The 20,720-nt window shown below is 41.8% G+C and overlaps 1 protein-coding gene across 1 annotated transcript in view; it reads left to right on the forward strand.

Moving 5' to 3' along the window:
• Positions 1-20,720, forward strand: part of LOC111267963 (protein sax-3) — an 86,987-nt gene that overhangs the window by 61,850 nt on the left and 4,417 nt on the right. Inside the window, exons 2-14 of the mRNA XM_022846597.2 lie at positions 3,455-3,784; positions 6,171-6,301; positions 10,794-10,953; positions 11,532-11,900; positions 12,334-12,585; positions 14,091-14,330; positions 14,516-14,605; positions 15,025-15,467; positions 16,663-16,945; positions 17,248-17,468; positions 17,593-17,852; positions 18,271-18,432; positions 19,949-20,246. Coding sequence (XP_022702332.1) covers positions 3,455-3,784; positions 6,171-6,301; positions 10,794-10,953; positions 11,532-11,900; positions 12,334-12,585; positions 14,091-14,330; positions 14,516-14,605; positions 15,025-15,467; positions 16,663-16,945; positions 17,248-17,468; positions 17,593-17,852; positions 18,271-18,432; positions 19,949-20,246 — 3,239 coding nt within the window. The remainder of the gene's footprint in view (positions 1-3,454; positions 3,785-6,170; positions 6,302-10,793; positions 10,954-11,531; positions 11,901-12,333; positions 12,586-14,090; positions 14,331-14,515; positions 14,606-15,024; positions 15,468-16,662; positions 16,946-17,247; positions 17,469-17,592; positions 17,853-18,270; positions 18,433-19,948; positions 20,247-20,720) is intronic.

Genomic DNA, 20,720 nt, shown 5'->3' on the forward strand with positions numbered 1-20,720 from the left:
CTGCTTCTGTAATTCTGTTTCACAAGATGCATTATGATAGGCGGCAGGTCCTTTAGGGCCTATATGAAACCATACCACGTCACACTAATGCTCTCCGTTGCCATATTTTCGTCTGTAAGAACAACTGGAAACTTTTGCTTGAGCGGTCTAGAAGTAACTCAGCTAAGAAGTAAAAATACGCAAAATGAGCTATACTGAGAGACAATGTTCCAGGCACCTGTGTCTGAAATCTAATTTTATAATAACAATAGGTCCGCTATTGGCAATAATTGGTATGGCTACACACGTTTGCTGCCGTGTTGGACTAGCCTAATACTTTCTTTGTTAATAGAGAAGGAGTTCCCTGTGCTACATACTATAGTGGCGTTAGCATCGTACAGCTCGTATCTATATGTAACCATCCCATCTGCTGCTCAAGCGACAGACTCCATGTTTAGCAACAAGCTTAGAGTGCACAGTACAGAGCTCGTATGGGGGGAAAGAGGCGAGCTGGCGTCGGATACGCCGATTTTCGATCACGAAACACGAGACGACTCACGAAACAGTTGTTGAATCGAGTATACTCTGAATTTTCCTGAGTGAATCATTAATTCGAGCGAAGCATAAAATAGGCTCGAGTTATTATACAGTGCTGATAGGATCAACAACTTATACCTTTTACGCGAAAAAAAGTTCATTCGACGTACGCACAACTTGTCCCGTACCTAGATTGTTGCTCGCGGAGTCTTGTACATGTACGCTCCTTGCTTGCACGCAACAAAAAGCTAAATAGGGTTGACACTGGAACTAAGTAACTCGATGATATTTGGCAAACAGTCCTTGAAAAGTATCACAAGCCGACGAGTGTGGTCCAACAAACAAAAAAAAAGCGTAGCCCGTAGTTTTAATGGCCCTATTGGATGGTTCGGGTTGTGGATTTGATCATTTCTCCCCGCGAGAGCGAATACAGGGTGTATCATATAGATATGCTTTGGGCCTACGCTGGTCTCCACCCGTTGTGTCGCATCAGCCTGTTTGAGGTGTGCTTTATGAGAGGGCCCCTAAGATTACTTAATCTACATACCATGCTTACCCGTCTACCGCAATTTGAGCCTGACTAACTCCTACCAACATTTGACTAACTCATTTCTAATAAAATGCATCAGCGCAGTATTTATGCAGTCAAAACGTGAACGACACATTTCAGACGTGGACGGAACAGCCATGCAGTGCAACAACGTTTAGCTAAAAATCAGGACCGACGATCTGTAAAAAGCCAGACGAAAAGACGCACACTTATGAAACACGCGACGTATCTTAATTCAAATATTTTACCCATACTATTATGCGTTTATATACTAGATAAATTAGATTCGATACCTTATTACTATGGATTAAATTATGGATTAGAATAGGTGCCCGCCTAATGCGTCTTAGCGACAGCGCAGATAGACACACGGGTAAGCTTAAGAGGCAATGTATCGTTAGATTTGATCTGATCTGAAACGCTTAAATCGAAGAAATGACCGTGATAGAGCTATCATATCGAAGATATTACATAGATATAAACACAAATTATACTTTTGTGAAGAGCACCAAGCTTATACAGGTCCTAAAATATTTGACGGTTTAAATCAAATAGTTCTAGACGATTAGTACCTATTTTGAAATATTAGATCGGTCATCGTAAGTATAGTCCTCTCCTTTAAGGTAAAATACAATTATTATTTCTGTGCTCTCTACTTTAGTGTCTAACAAAACTATCGCGCCTCGTTAGTTTCTTTTGATAGTCGTCTGACCCGCCGTACCCACTCTGCAAATGATACCTCACTGAACCGTTTCGTGGACTTTTAGCACATCAATTTGGACTATGCCTATGGCGCGTGCCTGCTCGGAGCACTGCAAAAGCCCGTAGCAATGTAAGAGGCAATGGTGAATGGCAAAAGCTTGAGGAAATATCTTGCTGAACCGTTACTGTTATGTTATGTTATGTAGAGGATGACATCAATAAGGCGACCTACAAGCCACCTATTTTCCTCTATAACTAGCTGGTTATTGGAACTGAATTATGAAAGTTCCCAGCCCACAATTAGCGGTCAATTTAATTTGTGTAGTTGATAGCGTCCGCTGGCTAGAAGCTTTTAACGGCTAATGTATGAGCACCTGATCGCCGTGCGAGCATTTCTCTATGTAGAGTTCGTTCTACGAAAACGTGACTTCCTATTACGAATCTGTATTGAGCTTTTATAAACATTACGGGTTAAAACGTTTGCCAAACAAGAGTTTTGTTGTCAAGTGTTGCTATTTCAATTCATTTAGTTTGCCTCGCGAATTCATGCTTATGATGTGATATCGTTTTCTGCTTCAGAAGAGACACGAAAATGTTCTATTTTTCCTTATCTATGACCAGCTTTCGGAACAACTAGCCACTACCCGATAAGGAATACTGCAACTCTTTATAATCAAGTTATATATCAGATGTTTAGCGACGGGAAGACAATGGGGTCGGTAGTGGGCAGTATAACCAAATACTGCAGGAAACACACACCGAGCTTCTGCAGTCGAAAGTGGATCAGTGAGTATTTACAATTAGGGCTAAACTGTAGATATCCAAGGACACAGTTTGTCCAGTTGAATGATTACGAACCCTCGTATTGTTCATTATTTGACAGTCGGGAGCTATAATCAGATGAGTGAACAACGGGGAATATTTAGCATGACAAAGTTAGTAGTATAACACGTCAGTAGTGGCCGATCTGATCCGGCGAATACTTTGAAATTTGCGGTTCGTATTGAATTAATCCGATCCGATACGAGGATACCGAATAGATGCCGCTAGAGGGAGGTAAAATTGTTTTTAGTTTTCATACTGGGTCTTTTGGAACAAAATTCTATGCCTACACTTATACGGTTAGTGATGATACGTTTCGTTTGTGGCAGTCATCTTTGCTTCATCAATTTGCTGTCATTTTATGTCACTGTAATATATAAATAGTACGGAATATAAATAAATAAATGAAAATCATATAAACTACGACTATTGTCTGTCACATGAAATGAGCTGTCCGTTTTTTGTCTGTGCACCCTAACGATCTGTTAATTCGAAAAATAGACAAAAATCTTTGACGTTAGCTTTCATTATTCGCGCACAACCATTGCCAGAAATGTTTGTTGACACGGGCACGGTCCTTTAGTAAAAAATGAAAACCCCAACATAGTATATAAATCAAGTTTATGTAATATATCGGTGATGAGCAGGCTTAGATTTCTGTGAAATCGTGTCGTTGAGTGCAGTAGCTACAGTAAAAAAAGATCGTTTTCTTGTTTTTGTGAAATTTTTCTATTACATCGTCTTTTTGCGATTACAGCATCGTAATCTGACTTGCTATTCCAGGGATGCCTTAATAGAACACCTTTATAATCTAAATCAGTTGTTTTACTGATGATTGCACGCTTATATTATTGACCTTTTCAGACGACACGAGTCTGATCGGCAGTTCATCCGAAAGAAGCCAGAGCGGCGGCGGCGGCTCAATTTCAGGACTACCGAAAATAATAGAACATCCACGCGACCTCGTCGCACTGCGAGATGACCCTGCGCAGTTGGACTGCGGGACAGAAAATGCTGATACGGTGCAATGGTTCCACAAAGGTCGATTGATACGAAATAAGTTACGCACCACTTCGTCGCTAGGCGTTTTGTACTTTCTTTCCGTATCACACGCGGATGCCGGCGTCTACTACTGCGAAGCGTCAAACGCCAGAGGAACCGTCCGCTCCAAAAATGTGACTGTCAGCATTGCTTGTAAGTATTCGTTTGAGTAATCAATGCTCCGTGCCTGATGTCTGCTAGTCAAGACAAGTTACATGTCACACCTGTCTTAGAAATTCAAATTAAATATGAACGTATTCTATTTTGGCGGTTTTTTTTTAAACTTTTTATGGAGCAACATCTCAAGATCTGGAGCTTGGAATTTAGTCGAATTATATGTAAAATAAAGAGTAGAATTTGTCATCTAGAAGAGTTCTTAAGTTTTAACTTGATTCACTTAAAAAAAAAACTTGGTTTTAGTCAATGTGAGACGATCAACGATCATAGATAGATGTCTAGGACTGTGCACGCATTGTAACGTAAGACGTCAATGGATGGGTAGTATTATAACCAATGGGGAATCCGAAAACACAACGTTTTCAAAGAGTTACAAGCATACAGGAGTCTACGCAAAATTTAAAGTCATTGAGGAAAACCTTCCACGCGATCTATTTTTCTTGTGGGTCACTTACCACTTTAGGCCACCAAAAGAGCACCTGTTGCCAAAGAGAAATGAAAAAAAAAGCCACAGCAGTGTCTATTACGGTACCTTAAGCTGTAATTACAGTAGGAAAGGATTAATTAAATCTAAAGTAGAAACTGGTATCTTCTGCAGAAAATTTCTTGAGAACACCTTTCATTTTTCTCATTTTTAAACATTCTCGCTGCAACGATATGCGCTCTCGTCAGGCAGACACAGCATAGATTCATTTAGGTCAATTAGGCGAAGTTCCTCTTTAAAATTACGCGTTCTTTAACGCCCTTACGTATGTTACCGGTTGAAAATATTCAGTCAATGGGTCCTATATGTTTTTATAGTAATACAATGAGAGGCGACCATCTTGCCAAAAATACAATAACGTTCGCCGCTTCCCTATAAACTGGCCACCGTTAACCATTTTTGGCAAGCGGAGTTCAATCGTGGTAAAGTACAAAGGACTTGTTTCATTGCCGTTTCAACTAGAGCAGTTTCTATATTGAGCGTCGTTAAAGGTGGTTCTGTGATTAAACTGGGCTGCCCGAATAGTACAGACCATTTTAAGTCCAACGTAAAACAAATATTTTTCTACTAAAAAGAAAAAGTATTACTCTTCTAACTTTCCAATTTCAGTAAATACATAGCATCAGCTTCTTTTTTTGGTGTCAGCCTGGCCTTCGTCATGTATGTGGAGTACATTTTTAATTTGCGCCTAATATCGTATGCGATCCACTCCTAATGAGACGCGATCTACTCTTATAAAAATGGCTAATAAAAATCTAATAAATCTAGTAAAAAAAGATGGTGGGTCTGTAGTTCCTTAACGATCTCATGGCTATTCACACCCCGGTCCTACACAGCTTACGCAACCACTTCATGGATGTCTTTTCCGTAATTTGTTGAACATTACAAGGGGCGCTTTTCAAATCGAAATTTCCAAAACGAAAGTCATAGAACCATCTATAGACTGCTTTTTGTCTGCTAACCAATCTTCTTGATTATAAACAGCACACCTTTTATGGGCTTGGGTAAAACCTATGTCCTTATCGTAATCAAATTTTGAAATGTTGTGATTTCTCTACGGAAATTTCACTTGTTTCTAAGGCGCTTTATCGTAAATCTGGACACAGTCATTCCAACAGTTCCAGCATATCTACGATGCCAACATGACGTGACTCTTACCTGGGATACATGAGATACTTTACAGCTACCTAGCTAGAAAAACGGTCAATACTTTTTCAACAACTTAATATAAGCAAAACAACCAAATTCGGCTATGATGAATGCGGGCTGCAGCTAACCGCTATGTTATCGCTGGAGGGTAACCATACTACAGGCCAATATGAGTATCTCCTACAATACGGTTCCCCCTAAAAGAATCGAGCTGGATTGGCAGAATGATGAGAATATTTCCCTAGAGAAGACCATGAAACCACGGAAATGACTTCGCTTTCCTTGTATAGACTCTGTCTTGTTAGAGTGTCAGTCAAGCGGTCGGTCTAAGATGTCGCACGGCCTCAGTAGCCCTCGAGGGAATCTTACGTTGGCGTTCGCACCGGTTCTCTTTCCTTTCGAACTGGAAAAAACAAAATTTTCCAACTTGCTGACAAGCTATATAGTACGTATTTGCATACGGCTATTGTTCGCCAGATTCTCGCTACATAGTAAGTTATAACGATTCAAGCTCAGAGAGTCATAAAAAATATTTGACGAAAGTATTTCCTGTCTGTACCGTGAACTTTGTGGAGATTCCAGCAGCTCACTAAGCGATACCTGACGGAAAATCAGAATCAAAAATAAATGCAGAACGGTTTTTTAACCGGTCAGTGCGTGTAAATTTAGCGTGTAATTTTCAAACGCGACTTTATATCGATATTAATAACGTTCCCCTTTTTATTTCAGATCTGCGTGAGGAGTTTAAGGCAAGTCCAGCAAACCTATTTGTGTCGGTCGGCGAAACAGCCGTTCTCGAGTGTAATCCACCACCAGGATTGCCAAAACCTCATGTACTGTGGTTAAAGGAAGGTCAAACGGTTAGTATATAGAGCATGACGCAGTACTACGGGATTTATTATAGAACAATTCAAGGTAAGCGTTCAGTGTGCTTATCCTATCAACCTGGAAATATGATGAAATACTATAAAAGGAATTGCGTGGAGTTTTAGTCCTTCAGTAAGCCATATACGAATAGGTTCTCGAATAAAAAGCAACGTCGCTGGTGAAAATCTCTCTGTAAAATCGTTTTTAGCTGCATAATTTACTTTGGTTACAGATATATTTTCATTAGGCTGACTCAGTGATTTATTGATCATTGCGGTTCTTGTAAATCGTGGATGTCACTGATTATATCCCTGCTCGTTTTTTCGAGTTTAAAATATATAATAAGATCGTATCGTACGCTTCCAGGTTTCATACCAAATTTTAGCGTGATATTTAACGATCAGTGTCTTACTGCCAAAACGAGAACCGACCTTGCAAGCACCGTGTTTTATGCGGAAAGATGCAAAATGTAAAGTTGTATGTATGACACGCGAATCCCAATCATCAACAATACCTCATAACTCTCAAATTCAATATTCTATCATAGAGAAGCCCAGAATGTCTGTATAAGCTAATACGGATTGTTTACATCCATATATTCAGTACATGCAGTACAATAACTTCAGATATTTTTCACTGAGAAATAGATGCATATCCATTGCTGGCGCATACACTACTCACAAGTAGCATTTTCCTTGGATAAGCGAAAAAGGTAAGCATCAAAAAGTCAATAAAGTTCCAAGGGGAAAATGTGGGTACACGTCAGATGCCCGAAATTGTTACAGCTTCCACATATTACATGTTAGATGCCCATTCATCGTCTCAAATCGATACGTAGAAGGTACGGAAGTTATGCGGCACCACTTGAAAGAGACGGAGCTACATAGGGTCGAGGGACAAGATGGGCTCGCTGGCGGGGGGAGGAGGATGGAGGGGGTAGGGAGGGAATAAGATACTCGTGTGAAAAACCTTTGAGAATGTCTCGATGATTCTTGAAATGTTCTTTTCGGAATTCTTTCGGAACCGTTACTACCAGTTGGCAATGCCATTTACCGTCCACTATTGTTGTAACATTACTGTTCCTACAGCTGTTGAGAGCATCAGTGACGCCATTTTTCTTTGGGCAATTTACTTGGCAGCTGTTCCTAGTGCGTTCGTTGTGCGTCGGCTTCGGCCGTTGTGACTATGTATTGGAGGTAAAAGCCATTCACCCTCCTGGAAAAAGCTGAACCAAGCAAAGGATTTTCGCCTTCGTGCCGGCAGTTCTTATAGCTCACATACAAGCTCATAAAGATTTGTGGAGGGACAGTAATGAAGACTGTCGCGCTTAGCGGTCATGATGTATCGATGCTGGTGAGTCCTCATTATAAAACACATGAACACAGTTAGAAGGGTTCAAACACATAGAAATACACTGTGGTTGTACGACCAGCAGCAACGTTGGTGGCACCTCATTTGCTTGTTTAGAAACCCCTTGGAAATACTTTCCAGCTGATTTTGGGCGCACACACAAATACACCCATGCTTAGTCCCTTACACTCGCGGCATGAAATCAGCCTTAAAATTTGCGAAGCCGCGACTCGGGCGTGGCTCCTCCCCGGTTATTTGTTCGTTTTCTCACGGAGTTGTGTCAGTGGCACCCTCGGGAGCCCTTCAGGACTTCAGAAAAAAACCCCAGCTGAACGCCGTGGATGTACCCTGAGAAGCAGCGGCCGTGTAACAGCCAGATTTGTTTCGGTTTGTACAGGCTAAGGCTGTGTGAGCCTGTGGCAGACGGGAAATTCTCACAATAAAAGCGCCTCTGCCCGCTCACGCGTAGGAAACCTTACTTCTTTCGCAAGAACTTCGAGATGAACCGTCCACCAGCCGACGATTCCAAACCCAAACCAAACCCTCTCGCGAATCCATCGATGTTGAGTTCTCAGTAAAGCGGACAGAACGAACATAGGAATCTTGTAGGGGTCTGAGTAGGCGTAACTTCTTCCGACGAAACTACCTTTTTTCCGATTGACAAACTGTCTTTTTGCTGCAAGTGCGCCCGCTATTACCGATGCGGCTGTCTCGTAGAATGAAGGTAGGGACCAAATGAGACGTATAAAATTTGCAATATCACTATGTAAACCAAGTGCAGAGTTAACTTGATTGAAATTGTCCTAGATGCCAGTTATTTTACCGTTGGTAGGACTGTTGCGGCTTTGTACAGCGCATTAATGTTTGGTACTTTATATCGTGCGAGTATAGTGGAAGTAAATTTAAACTTATCGTAAAGTGCCGACGGCCTACTCTCCCCTTCCACTGAGTTCCATTGGATCGTTCTTTACACATTGTAGCAATCAGTTGACGGGGAAGAATCTCGGCTCACTTGCCACGGGGTTCCTCTGTGGCTTTTTAAGCCTTGCTTCCGTTACGCGTTTACTTGTATCTTTTCCAAAATACATACATATTGACTTTATGTAGCCTTGCAGGCACTACCGCTCGCTATCAGAGTGACTGAGAAGATTCGAACGTAGCGGGTTCTACACTGTCGCGAGCACATAGTCTTTGCACAAGGAAGAATAATGCCAGTCTTTTCTAAGGCTCCGTGTTGTGCAATCAATTCTCATCCATAACTTGTTTAACATCGTTATTTATCCTATTGAGGATTTAATACGTTAAGCGTACCCTGGCATAGTAGAATCATGTGGAACTCTAGTCAACATAAAGTCCGTAGTCCAGTAATAATGCCGTGCCTACTTCCACTTAATGAATTTTTGTGTCATTAGCTGACCTCTGAATTAAGCTTCGGATTTACTTGCCCGCGTAAGCTTGATCTAATTAAAAGTAACGCGTCGTGATGTCATCACGGGATCAGTCAGTTATTGCTTGGTACATAACAATTTTTGTCAACACTTTTATAATTAGGGACGATGAACTGCTACGAATTCCTCATTCAAATTCCGATTTGCCCCTATTGGTGTGGAGGATCTATTAGTACCTCTTATGATTTACCCATTCTGCGCAGACGACAGCGTCTGAGTATCGTCACTACTAAGGGCTCACGCTTTCGCTCACATACGTGGCTATTGTTTACATTATGACGTTCATGATTATAATGTAATGACTATACTAAAACGTTGTAACTCATGTAACATTTGCTTGTAAAAACACTAGGTAGATCGGGGCTTTTTCTTTGTCCTTAAAACTATATGCACGCTTCCGCACGTACGCACATAGCCTAGTCGTTCATTATGGTTTATTCGTTCTCTTCCCCCTTCCCGCTCCCTTCTTCCTGAGACTTATCTCTGCTTGTAGTTCGGTCTGCTACGACGTTGTTGCTGTTTTTATCGTTGTCGCAGTTGGCAGGCTTGGCAAGCATCTCAAAACGCGATTCACCCTTCAAGAACAATAACCACAACAACATGATAGACGAGAATAAACTGTTTTGGCTAAGAGTCGTTAGGTAGCAGGCTTTCGTCAGTGCCGATTAAAGAAAACATGAGAAGTAGTTGACTCTGGCTGAAATTAATGAGCAAAAAAGAAGAAAAAAACAAAGCGACGATAGACGAAGATTAAAAGTAAGCATACCCGTGGGTGATTTAAAGGAATCCGTAAAGTTTCGAGAGAACGCAGGGAGCAATTACGACAATGGCTGAAAAAGAAATAAACTTTTCCTTATGACTATGTCTTACAAAGCCTATATGGTCGAAAACTTCAGGTAAAGGCATTAAAGAGATACGATAACATGTAAGGACTGTAACACTTGAAGCCTTAGAGGAGGCAGGAGGAGCGGGTCAAGGTGGCGGCGACGGAACGATCGAGAAGATACGTTAAAACTGAGGAGAAAGATGTCATTGCTTGTTTGTTGACATGCGGCTATCGCTGTGACTAGGTCGCTATTTCTTAAAACCCGTTTCAATAGACCAAAAGATGTGCTACGAGCACACGAGCACCTATAATTACAAACAAATTTAAACAACTCACATCTAGCTTCTATAGGTCGGTCAAAACATCTTAGACGGAATACTTATCAGCTACACTCGTTTGTGACAATGTTTTACAACCTAGTTCAGACACTGAAATGTATAAAGTATTCTAATAAACTTTATCATGCGAGACTACAATCGCTATAGTATCGTAATGCATTATCGTAATACGGTAGGTCGCTCTATCATATACTGATTCGTCAATCCGTCATTTCTAAAGATCGGTCCCAAACACTAAAAGATTGCGATATCCTAAATAACATAATTATTCATTATTATATCAACGCTAAATTGTATGGGAAAACAGAGGTGAACAAAGGAGATAGAGATATATTTGTCTCTGCCTAATAACCTAGGTCCGGATGCTTGATTAACTCGAGCCGATCTGCGGAGGCCAGTTGAATGAATAATGTGATTGGTAGAGTAGCTTTCTGCTGCTATTCCCTTTTATGCATCGCGGTGCACATCAACAGACCAACGCATAGCATGTCTCGCATGACAAAGCTTTATCTATCTTGACCAGGTCAACGTCGGGTCAGGTCGGAGCCGTATCCGGTTGAGTGAAGACTCAGGGAACCTTGTCATCCAGGACGTCCGTCCCGCCGACAGCGGTAACTATATCTGCAAAGCCGAAAACTTGGTCGGTATTCGGGAGACGCCCGCAGCGCGTTTACGTGTTCACAGTGAGTAATAGAAGCATAAAAAAGTTAGCAAAAAAACATAAAATCACCGACATTTTGTCATACTTTCAATAATCGATTCAATTCAGTAGAAATAAAAGAACCGGTAGGGAAAGTGGTCAATTTACTATTAGGCCTGCTTGATATCAATGAGATAAGAATAAAGCTATAGGAAGCAATAAACAAATTCTAGCTAAGAGCACCGGTCGTACTATTTTTAAACACGTCTCTTGTCATCTTATTTTTTCTACTATAACCCTGTCGCGTTTTGTAAAAGTCGATTTTTATCCTTTCAAACCCGATTCAAATTTGCTGCATGGGAAGCATACGTTTGCTTTGTTTTTTGTCATAAAGTCCTCGTCTGTTATGCAATCTATGGCTTTTTAATTTGTTCGTACTTCTTTAATACATAAATCTTTCGTAGATTTGAGCGCAGAACACAAGAGTTTCTTACCAGGCTCTTTTCGAATATATGCTGACAATACGTGGCATAGAACTATTATCGCCGCGTCGCTTCCAATAGCTTATTTCTTCTTATTATCTGTAACGAGCATTTAGGTAACACGAATAATTGATTTCAGGTGTACCGTATTTTATCATACGGCCTGAGGATACGACAGTCGTGGCATATGATGCCGACGTACGACTAGACTGTAGTGCGGGAGGCGAGCCCATCCCCGTTATTCGATGGGCTAAAAAGCGGCATCACCAACAGCTTCAGTCTCATCTTTCGCAACATCGTGACATAGAAACTGACGGAGATGAGCGACTGACAATTGGCGGACGGTTTAAAGTCAGTGAAGGCATTATGGCATCGCCTAACAGCAATAACAAAAGTTCGTCATCTTTGGAAATCCTTAGCGTGGTACCAGAAGATGAAGGCGATTACGTATGTGTAGCGGAGAATGAGGCAGACAAGATCACCGCAACCGCCCGCGTCACGGTCCATGGTACGAACTGTATTTGTCCATAGATAGGCAAACAGCCCTTTTAGAATGTGGCCGTTGTGGGTTGGCAAGAACGGCTCTTAATGACTTCAGCTTGCAAAAAAGGGAACTGCGTTTATTTCTGAAACGCGTTAATGCTCCCTTATCGACAAAGTACACGCTCAGGAGGTGAATAGACAATGGATCTATAGAATCGACACTAACAGCATCGGAAACGTCCTCTGTTCATGAGCACTGCATGAAAAAAACCTCGTCCCTCTAAAATGTGTGGTAGATACTCATAAATATCTATAACATTATGTATTCACGGCCATTGTTTATTGCGTACGCATGCTCAAAGGTTTCAGTCTGCCAACCGATTTTCCTTTTTTGAGATTTGACGAAGAACCCAGTTTGTCCAGGCGAAGTAGTCTAATGAGACTCTATGGCGTTACAGCACGTCCAGTGTTTTTGGTGCGGCCCCAGGATGCAAAAGTTAGCGTCAACGGAATAGCTAATTTTGCCTGCATGGCGACAGGCAACCCTCGGCCGAACATTTATTGGACAAGGGAAGGCCACCAGGCTAATCTTATGTTTCCCAATAACACGTATGGCCGTATACGAGTCGATCATCTTGGTGGCTTCAGTATCGCTGATGTGAACAAGGACGATGAAGGGTTCTACGTGTGCTCTGCGCTTTCAGCGATCGGTAAATATGACCTAATATAATAAGCTGTAGATCCGATAAATAGCATTCTACTACATTTTACCTAACCGATAGATACATAGACGATATCAACAAAGCCAGCAAAGCTACCGGATTACTATGGCGGTCGCTTAATCATCCAGTGGGATCTTATCAATAAAATACAACGATTGTCCCGAAATTGTTATTTTGAGGGTAATTCTATTAGAAAAAAAACCCAGTTTCGTTCCTGAAAGGAGAATGCGTATGTTTATTGGACGCCTAACAAAAATAATTCGTTTTAGAAAATCCCGATCACTACTACGCCGATATGAAATCTCTCGTAGTGACACGGAGATTTCATGTCGGCGTCACTGTAACTAGCAAATTGAATTGGCTAGATAAGCGACTGCGCGGCATAGGTTTCCATTTTACTGTGATTATAGTTTTTTTAATTACATCATTTATATTGATGTGGAAATTATCTCGTGAAATAGAAATTTTAAAACTTAACTAACAGATTTTAATAAGAGGCCGCCCAACATAACATGGCATGCATCTAAATTTTGGGCTTTCCCAACATGCGTCACTTCCTCGAGACCCGCCTCTGATAACCTCCGAGGGTATGCAATTTGCATACATTTACTTACAATATTTTTCTAAGTCTGTGGCGTAATGTTGAAGGATTCTAGTAAACAGCTTTTTGTCCACAATTATCCCATATGGTTGTCTAGTGACTCAGATATTACACACAAAGTCATTTTCGATCGGTGAGGCGTTGAAGTAGAATTGTTGCTTCCTTAGTTGTCCTGTTTGCGAACATAGTTCATCGTCAGCTCGAAATTATGCACTCTATGCCTTTGGTGAAATCAGACGGCCTAACACGTATGTATTTATATAATTGTCGAATGAATCTCCACTAAGAAAAAACGTCTGCACCTGTATTTACTAACAGATTAGATTTAATGCAAAAATTGTCACTTCTTCCAAGTTACGCAAATCGGGCCGACTTTAAATTCTACAGATGATAAAAATACACAAGAAATTACGGTTTTTCGGGAGGGAACAGAGCTCATCTATACATACTTCGAGCATTAGGTACCCAAACTGCTAATGATTGTCCCCTAGGATTCGGCTTTGTCCATTATCTTACTCGGAAATCTACACCTTCTAACTTTTACAATAACACTGAACTTGAAGCTGCTGGAATGGATCACTCAGGAATAGCCTCGGAAGATACTGTCACTGTGTTTATCTAGAGATAAGCTGTTAACGGAACAATACATTGAGAGGGGTGTCTACTCCTAAAAAAAGTAACGGGATTGACTTGAGTTGCCTTTTGTACATGGCGGAACACCATTGTTGAAAGACTCTATTTTCGCGAAATATGGCTGACATTGTAGAAATTAAATGCTAGATTGTGTCAAGGCAAGTAAGAGACACGTAGGTAGATGTGTAGACGTGATTTGCTCAATGCTCCTACAAATGAATACGTGGCATGTGTTTAAAGTCTCTGTTTTATCTTCCAGGGTCAATTATGACAAAGGCGCACCTTGAGGTGAGCGGTTTGGGGGACCTTCCACCTCCGGTAATTGAGCTAGGTCCCGTCAATCAGACTATCCCGGAGGGGCAACCTGCCACGCTTCCGTGCGAAACGAGTGGGTTGCCCCGACCTGAAGTTCAATGGTTCTTCAATAACAAAGATCCCATAGATGAAGACGATGATGAACGATTTAACATTGATTCGCAAGGGACGCTTACCATTCAAGGTAAATTTATTTCTCCGATTGAAAGACCAACTGTGTGTAGGTAGTAATTATTACAGCTAAAAATGTCCGATAAGGTCCGATGACTAGCGTTCAGCAGAAATAACATTATATAAAATATGCTTAAAATGAGAATGATAACTACGTATTCTCTACGTACGTACGTAACTCTCGCTATTGGACTGAAGATCTTCGTTTTGAGGATAGTGGAGTTTATACCTGTGTGGCATCAAGCGACAGCGGAGAAACCCGACAGGCAGCTACACTCACCGTAGCACGTAAGTAACTTCATTAAAATCATTACTTGCGTTCGTGAGTACGACATTTACATTAACAGAATTTTATGACGTTTTTATCAAGAAAAACAATTGAACAAGGAGCTAATGTAAAATGATGTAGTGAGCATTGTACTGATCGCACGCTTATTGTTCTTACTGCAAGCGAATCTTGGACATTAGCTAGTATATACGATTATTATAATTACATTTAAATTCCGTCCTTTTTAGATGCAGTTTCATCACAATTTACTAATAGCTCCTTTTTACTCGGTCAAAGTATTTCTACTGGGACAGCTATATTCGTCTGTGACTTAAAGTCGGATCTTAAAAGTGTCAACAGGAGGTAATGTTCATTTCTATAATTGTCTATACCTCTATTTATCATAACACCCCGTGAATGGGTTGTGTAACATTTGCAGCGGTTCACGACCCAAATGTGGCGTTTAGTCGGGCGCCCTCACCTGCCCTTCTTCCGGCGGCACCATCGCGACCCCGAGCGGTGAACATCAGCGACACGTCCGTCACACTCGTTTGGGATCGCTCTGGCCAGGGAACAGACGACACGATGGGCGCCATGGGCGGAAGCTTCAATCGGGTGAAAGCGTATACCATTGAGTATTTTAGCGCAGACCTAAAATCCGGCTGGGTGACTGTCGCCAACCGTATAGGTCCTACGGAACTTTACACGATAACGAGTCTCAAGCCCGACACACGGTACGTGTTTCTTATAAGGGCAGAGAACGCACTAGGAACAGGTCGGCCGTCGGAACTCTCCAAGGTTATTAGAACAGTCGGCAGTCGTACAGCCAGCGCTCCAGATCACTATCTTTCGCGAGCAAGAACCCAGCTAAGCATTACTGAGGTAGCTTTAAAAACAGTTCGTTGATCTTGCCGTTAGATTTAGGTAACCCGTAAACACAATTTTAATTTCCTTTTCAATCCTTCACTTACGGTAATTTTATCCGAATACGAAATATTTTCTAACTCTGATATTCCTAGCTGCGCGCGGCCTTTTATTCTATATATTTTCTACAGCAATAGACGGAGTTTAACTTAACAATGACCAAATTCAACAGCTCAAAAATTGCTAACTTTGTTCTCTTTTGAGTGAAGCACCTCGATATTTTTTTGGTCTGCAATATATGTTTGTGAGTTAATTGTGTCAGCGACGATGGATTTATATTATGTTTCATTATATATGTTCACTTACTTCGTTTACAGTTGGTGTCATAAGATCGAAATTTTCAAAGTACTCCACCCAGTAATCTCTTCATATTGGGCCTTCTCCGGCTGAACTATCGCCATGACCTTGCAACCCCCTATATTTTGCTTGGGATTTCTTAAGTTACATATAAATAGTCGAATCATGTTATATTATCATGTAACAGTTATTATTGACTGAATTTGTGTTGTGTTAGGACGGCCTTCGACGTCGTTTGTGGCCTGTTTTTGATAGATTCTGCTCGTGCGCATGCTTAATTAGTACTGATTAAAGCCGTCCTCCACGATGTTTCTCGTCAACAACTTCATGTATCGAGTGTCCAATGTATTTCTCTCCTGAACGGGAATCAGTCGTCAGGCGCAACGAAAAAGGCATCAAAGTTCTTTGTAATGATCGCGCTACCTAAATTCGATCTCAACAGCCGCGTAAGATTTCTAATAAGCTTCACGCGTTTAGAAGTGCCTCGATACCGATCCATGAACAATTAACAGCTAGGGACTCCGCCCCCTGAAGCGATCACTGACCAGAGCCGCGGAGCGTTTAAATTTGCTTGGTTTTGTTATATTTGGCGTTAATGGGCATGTCTGTGCAGCCACTGGGTCTCCCCGCCGGCCTTGCGAATAACATTTTTTTTGTTAGAGTCTGCACTTTACAGCTATCATTAATGCACCCTTGGCGGTAGCTAATCAATAACTAATCTCCTACATGCGATACAAGAGCTCAGTACATGAAATACGAAGAATCTGATGACGCCGCGCACTTATTGATGGGGCGTTCACTCTGGCGGCCTGTACTCATTCTACTTTGTTTTCTGTTAAACACATAATGTCTTCAGGTAACTTTACGGAGTGTAAAAGCTGTCAATTCGACCTCGCTCAGCCTTGACTGGATTATGGCTGGGGACAAAGATTTTGTGGAGGGCTTTTACATTCGTTTCAAAGACATGGTAGACAACAGCAACAAATACAACATGGTGACTGTGTGGGGAAGCAAGGTTACTCGTTACGTGCTCAAGGACCTCAAGAAGTTCACCAAGTATGAATTGTTTCTTGTACCCTTCTATAGAAGTGTCGAAGGTCCACCGAGTAACACGCGTGCCGCATCGACACTCGAAGATGGTTAGTATCATTAAAGGGAAAATTGAAAAGACAGGTACATTATTACTTGTTTCAGGTTATTAGATAGATAGAGTATTATTAGGGAGGTACAGGAGATCTTTGAGAGATCTAGAGAGAAACTATCAGTTTAGAGGTCGTATATAGGAAAGGTAGACCCATGGGGGAAGCGGAACATCGTGTTCAGGAGAAACAGAAACCTAGACTGAAGTAAATTATCTCTTTTTTTTAATGCGATGCCTAGTTGCTGTTTTTGTAACACTGATTTACTATGTTTTTGTATGAATCCTGTGACGAAAACACAGCTCCATCTGCCCCGGTAACCGAAATCTCTGTCAATGTGGTGAATACAACAAGCGTATGGGTACAGTGGAAGCCTCCGTCTCCACAACACCGCAATGGAGTTCTTCTCGGCTACAAGCTCCTCTTACTGGGAGCCATCGCGACGACAAACCAGAACGTCCTCACCAACTCGACCAACTATGTCTTCGTCAACCTAATCGACGGCATGCGATACAAGCTTCAGGTAGGTACATGGTCCTTCACTGCCATTCTTCTGTGCGGAGACTATACAGGGACTAAACAAGATAGGGGATGATCAGCCCGATAGGTTGAATCGTAGAAAATAATTGGTTTGCGTATGATTGCAGGTACTGCCGTACACTGCCGCAGGTGATGGCCCTCCGAGTCACTTCGTCGACTTTTCAACTGACGAGCTTTCTCAGCAGCCTGTCAGCATGAGCGGGGGGCCACTGTTACATAATCAGGTGTTAGTCGTGTTGCTCGGCTGTATTTTCGCCTTCCTTGTCATTACCGCCTGTATTCTATTCTACTTCTGCAGAAATCGACACGCACTCAAGACAACTGTGTCTGCGGTTCCTCCGCTCGCCACGAAAGGCGGCGATATTAAGTAAGAAGGACATGCTCTCCTTAAAAAAAAAGCTATATGTGGTGGATTGTACACGTAGCAAATACATACAAAATGTCAGCTGAATAAAATCTACTTATGGTAGGAAATATATAATGAAACGAGAAAGTTAGGGAGCCGGTAACTCTGTAGGTAGGTAGATCTTGTTTTAACCTAAACCTACGATTTAGTAGAAACTTAAACAACCTGAGAGCGCCTGAAAAACACAATACTTCGCGATGCCCTCGTTTATTTGCCTGTACAGGCTACAACGAAGCATTTAGCTCAACAAATAACTGTAGACAGAGGATCTATACAAATAATCTTAATGCTTTGTGCTGTTTGTCTCTAAAACTACTAATGCTTCCGTATGTTCGCTGCTTTGTCGTGCGCGTGATTGTTCCATTGTTGTTTTGATTAGTAACTGTTTCACTGCCTCACTAACGCATCATCCCGGGGTCGGTTTGGATACATGGGCACCAATGAACGATTGTTATGGTGATGCCAATAAGGGCCCTTTGGCAACAACTACCACAGTCTACGAGAACAAACTCAGCGCCCTCGAAGGAATCAGCTATTGCGCGTAAGAGAGAATAACAAGCTACCATTGAACATATACAGGACCACGGGTCTGTCCAGTTTATAGAGTTACTTTCTATTTAAATTTTACACTAACTTAGTTTTCATAACTTAGAAATAGTTGAAGTTTAATAGAAATTGTTAACAATCTGTATAGCTTTGAACTAATTGTCAGAGACGCGTTATGAGATTTGCCTTATGAAACTTTTGCTAGAGTTCGCCATTGATATGCCAACTAACCATGACTATTAAACGATCTCTGAAATTCCTTGTTTCTGTATTTAAACTAGAAAAAAAAAATTGAGGCTTTGTGAGTTTTGGTTAGAACAAAGCGGATCTCGCTACCTAAAATCATTGAACTCGATCCGCAGCTGTAGAAAGTTTGGATGAACACTTAGACCAAGGGTGAAATGTGTTTTTCAAAGTTATTTAAGTGCTAGAGATTAATTAGAAAGCTTGCTGACGGCTAGAATTTTCTTTTTTTCCAACTGTAGCTGTGTTGGTTTCGTGAAAAAGCGTCACTTCCATTATCAGATATTAGGCCGTACTTGGAAAAGAAAAGTGGAAATCGATCGGTACATTTAGCATCAATACAACACACTATATTTATCTGATTTAATATCGTTCTATTTCTTTTTTTTTACTTTCTATTGATCGTCGATTCTCAGATTTGTGTATCTTTGGAAACTGGAGTAATTTGTGGATCCGTTGAAGATTTTCCTAAGTAATGATAAACATCAGTGTTTCAGCATCTATATGATCCATGGACTAAATTTCTTCGCTATTATCTGTTGCACGCATTTGAAGTTTGGAGTGATAATCTAACATTGATGATATTCACTTGAAACGAACTTAGCAAAGATCCTAAATGATCATACTGAAATATAGTGAAGAGTGTTTAATCCTTACTTACAGATCGATGCTTGAAACGAATAGGTTCATACATCGATCTGACGGTGTTTTTAAATACGCTGTTCGATGACTCACGTAACAACACTTCAGGGCATAGAGTTGTTACTTCGTTGAGTCTTACGCTAACTTGCGAGAAACACTACTAGCAGAGCCAATATCATGGATGGAAATAATAGTATTAGTACCTAAACTTAGCTCACGATAACAAACATGTCATAGTATCAATGGGCAGCCTCGCAATTTCTTCTTAGGTTTTCTGATCATTTAAGTTTCGTTTTACGAATTGGTTATCCAGTCTAAATAGTTATGTAAGGCATAAGGCGACGCTAATACGTTTGTCTATTAGAGTTAAGGGAAGTTTGAAATCGTAGCTGGACATATATTTTGTTTCATGTAACGCCTTCTGAAGAACGCGGCAGCACCAAACGTAGAGCCTAAAGCATTTATTTAGGCAATGGCTTTCTGTGAGGTGCAGGTCTAGTGTTGTGGAATATTCCCTTAGAAAGGCAGTCCCTACGATTATGGTAGTTTTGGGGCTATGCAGATAGTGATTGCAATGAATACTAAATGATTTCATAAGCCACATGTGCCTATACTGTTGTTTTCAGTGAGTATGCGTTGCCGAACGTAAAGGAGAGCGAGTATGCCGAAGTTGGACAGAACTTGAACACGTTTGGAAAGCGATATCAGGGCTCACAGCTCGGTCACACACCCAAGCCGTACGCGTCAACGGCGCTTATCCACGGCCCACTCGATGCTGCTGTAGGAGGCGCTACTTCGGCGGCAGTAACCCGAGGAGCCAACAACGTTGCGGTCACGCTCAAATCCCTCGCTTCTAGGGGCTCTGACACAACACGTTACACGAATGCCGGCGGCCTGGGCGGCATCTGCGCAGGCTCCGGCCAGGTAGGAGCAGCTACTACTGGAAACGTATCAGCGGGAGGAGGAGGAGGAGGAGACGGCCAAGCGCACGAGTTCGAAAGCCTGTTACAGGCCGCGGTGCAGGCAAACAGCGGTGGCACTAGTATGCACAGTAGCTCGGGGGACTCTGGTAGTTTCGGTCGCCGATCGGGCCTGAGCGGCGGCTCCCAGCATACCGAGTGCAGCAGTTGTAATGGTGCGGGCCACGGCGGTTGCTGCTCGGATGAATGTCCGTCGGAACCGATCTACAATACCGTGTCAGAGGATACCGGCTTACCACATGAGAGCTTCGCTACATCTGCAATGAGTGTTACTGGCGTTGTTGGGGCTGACGGTCTTGGTCTCGGAAGTGACGGCTGCGGCGGCGGCAATGGAATAGGAGTCGCCGTCGGTGTAGGCCTAGGCGCGGTCAGCGCGAGAAACTACAACAGCCATGGAGGACAGTTACGTAGCGAAAAG

This window comes from Varroa jacobsoni, unplaced genomic scaffold, assembly GCF_002532875.2.
Source record: "Varroa jacobsoni isolate VJ856 unplaced genomic scaffold, vjacob_1.0 scaffold_1244, whole genome shotgun sequence".
Taxonomy (NCBI): Eukaryota; Metazoa; Arthropoda; class Arachnida; order Mesostigmata; family Varroidae; genus Varroa; species Varroa jacobsoni.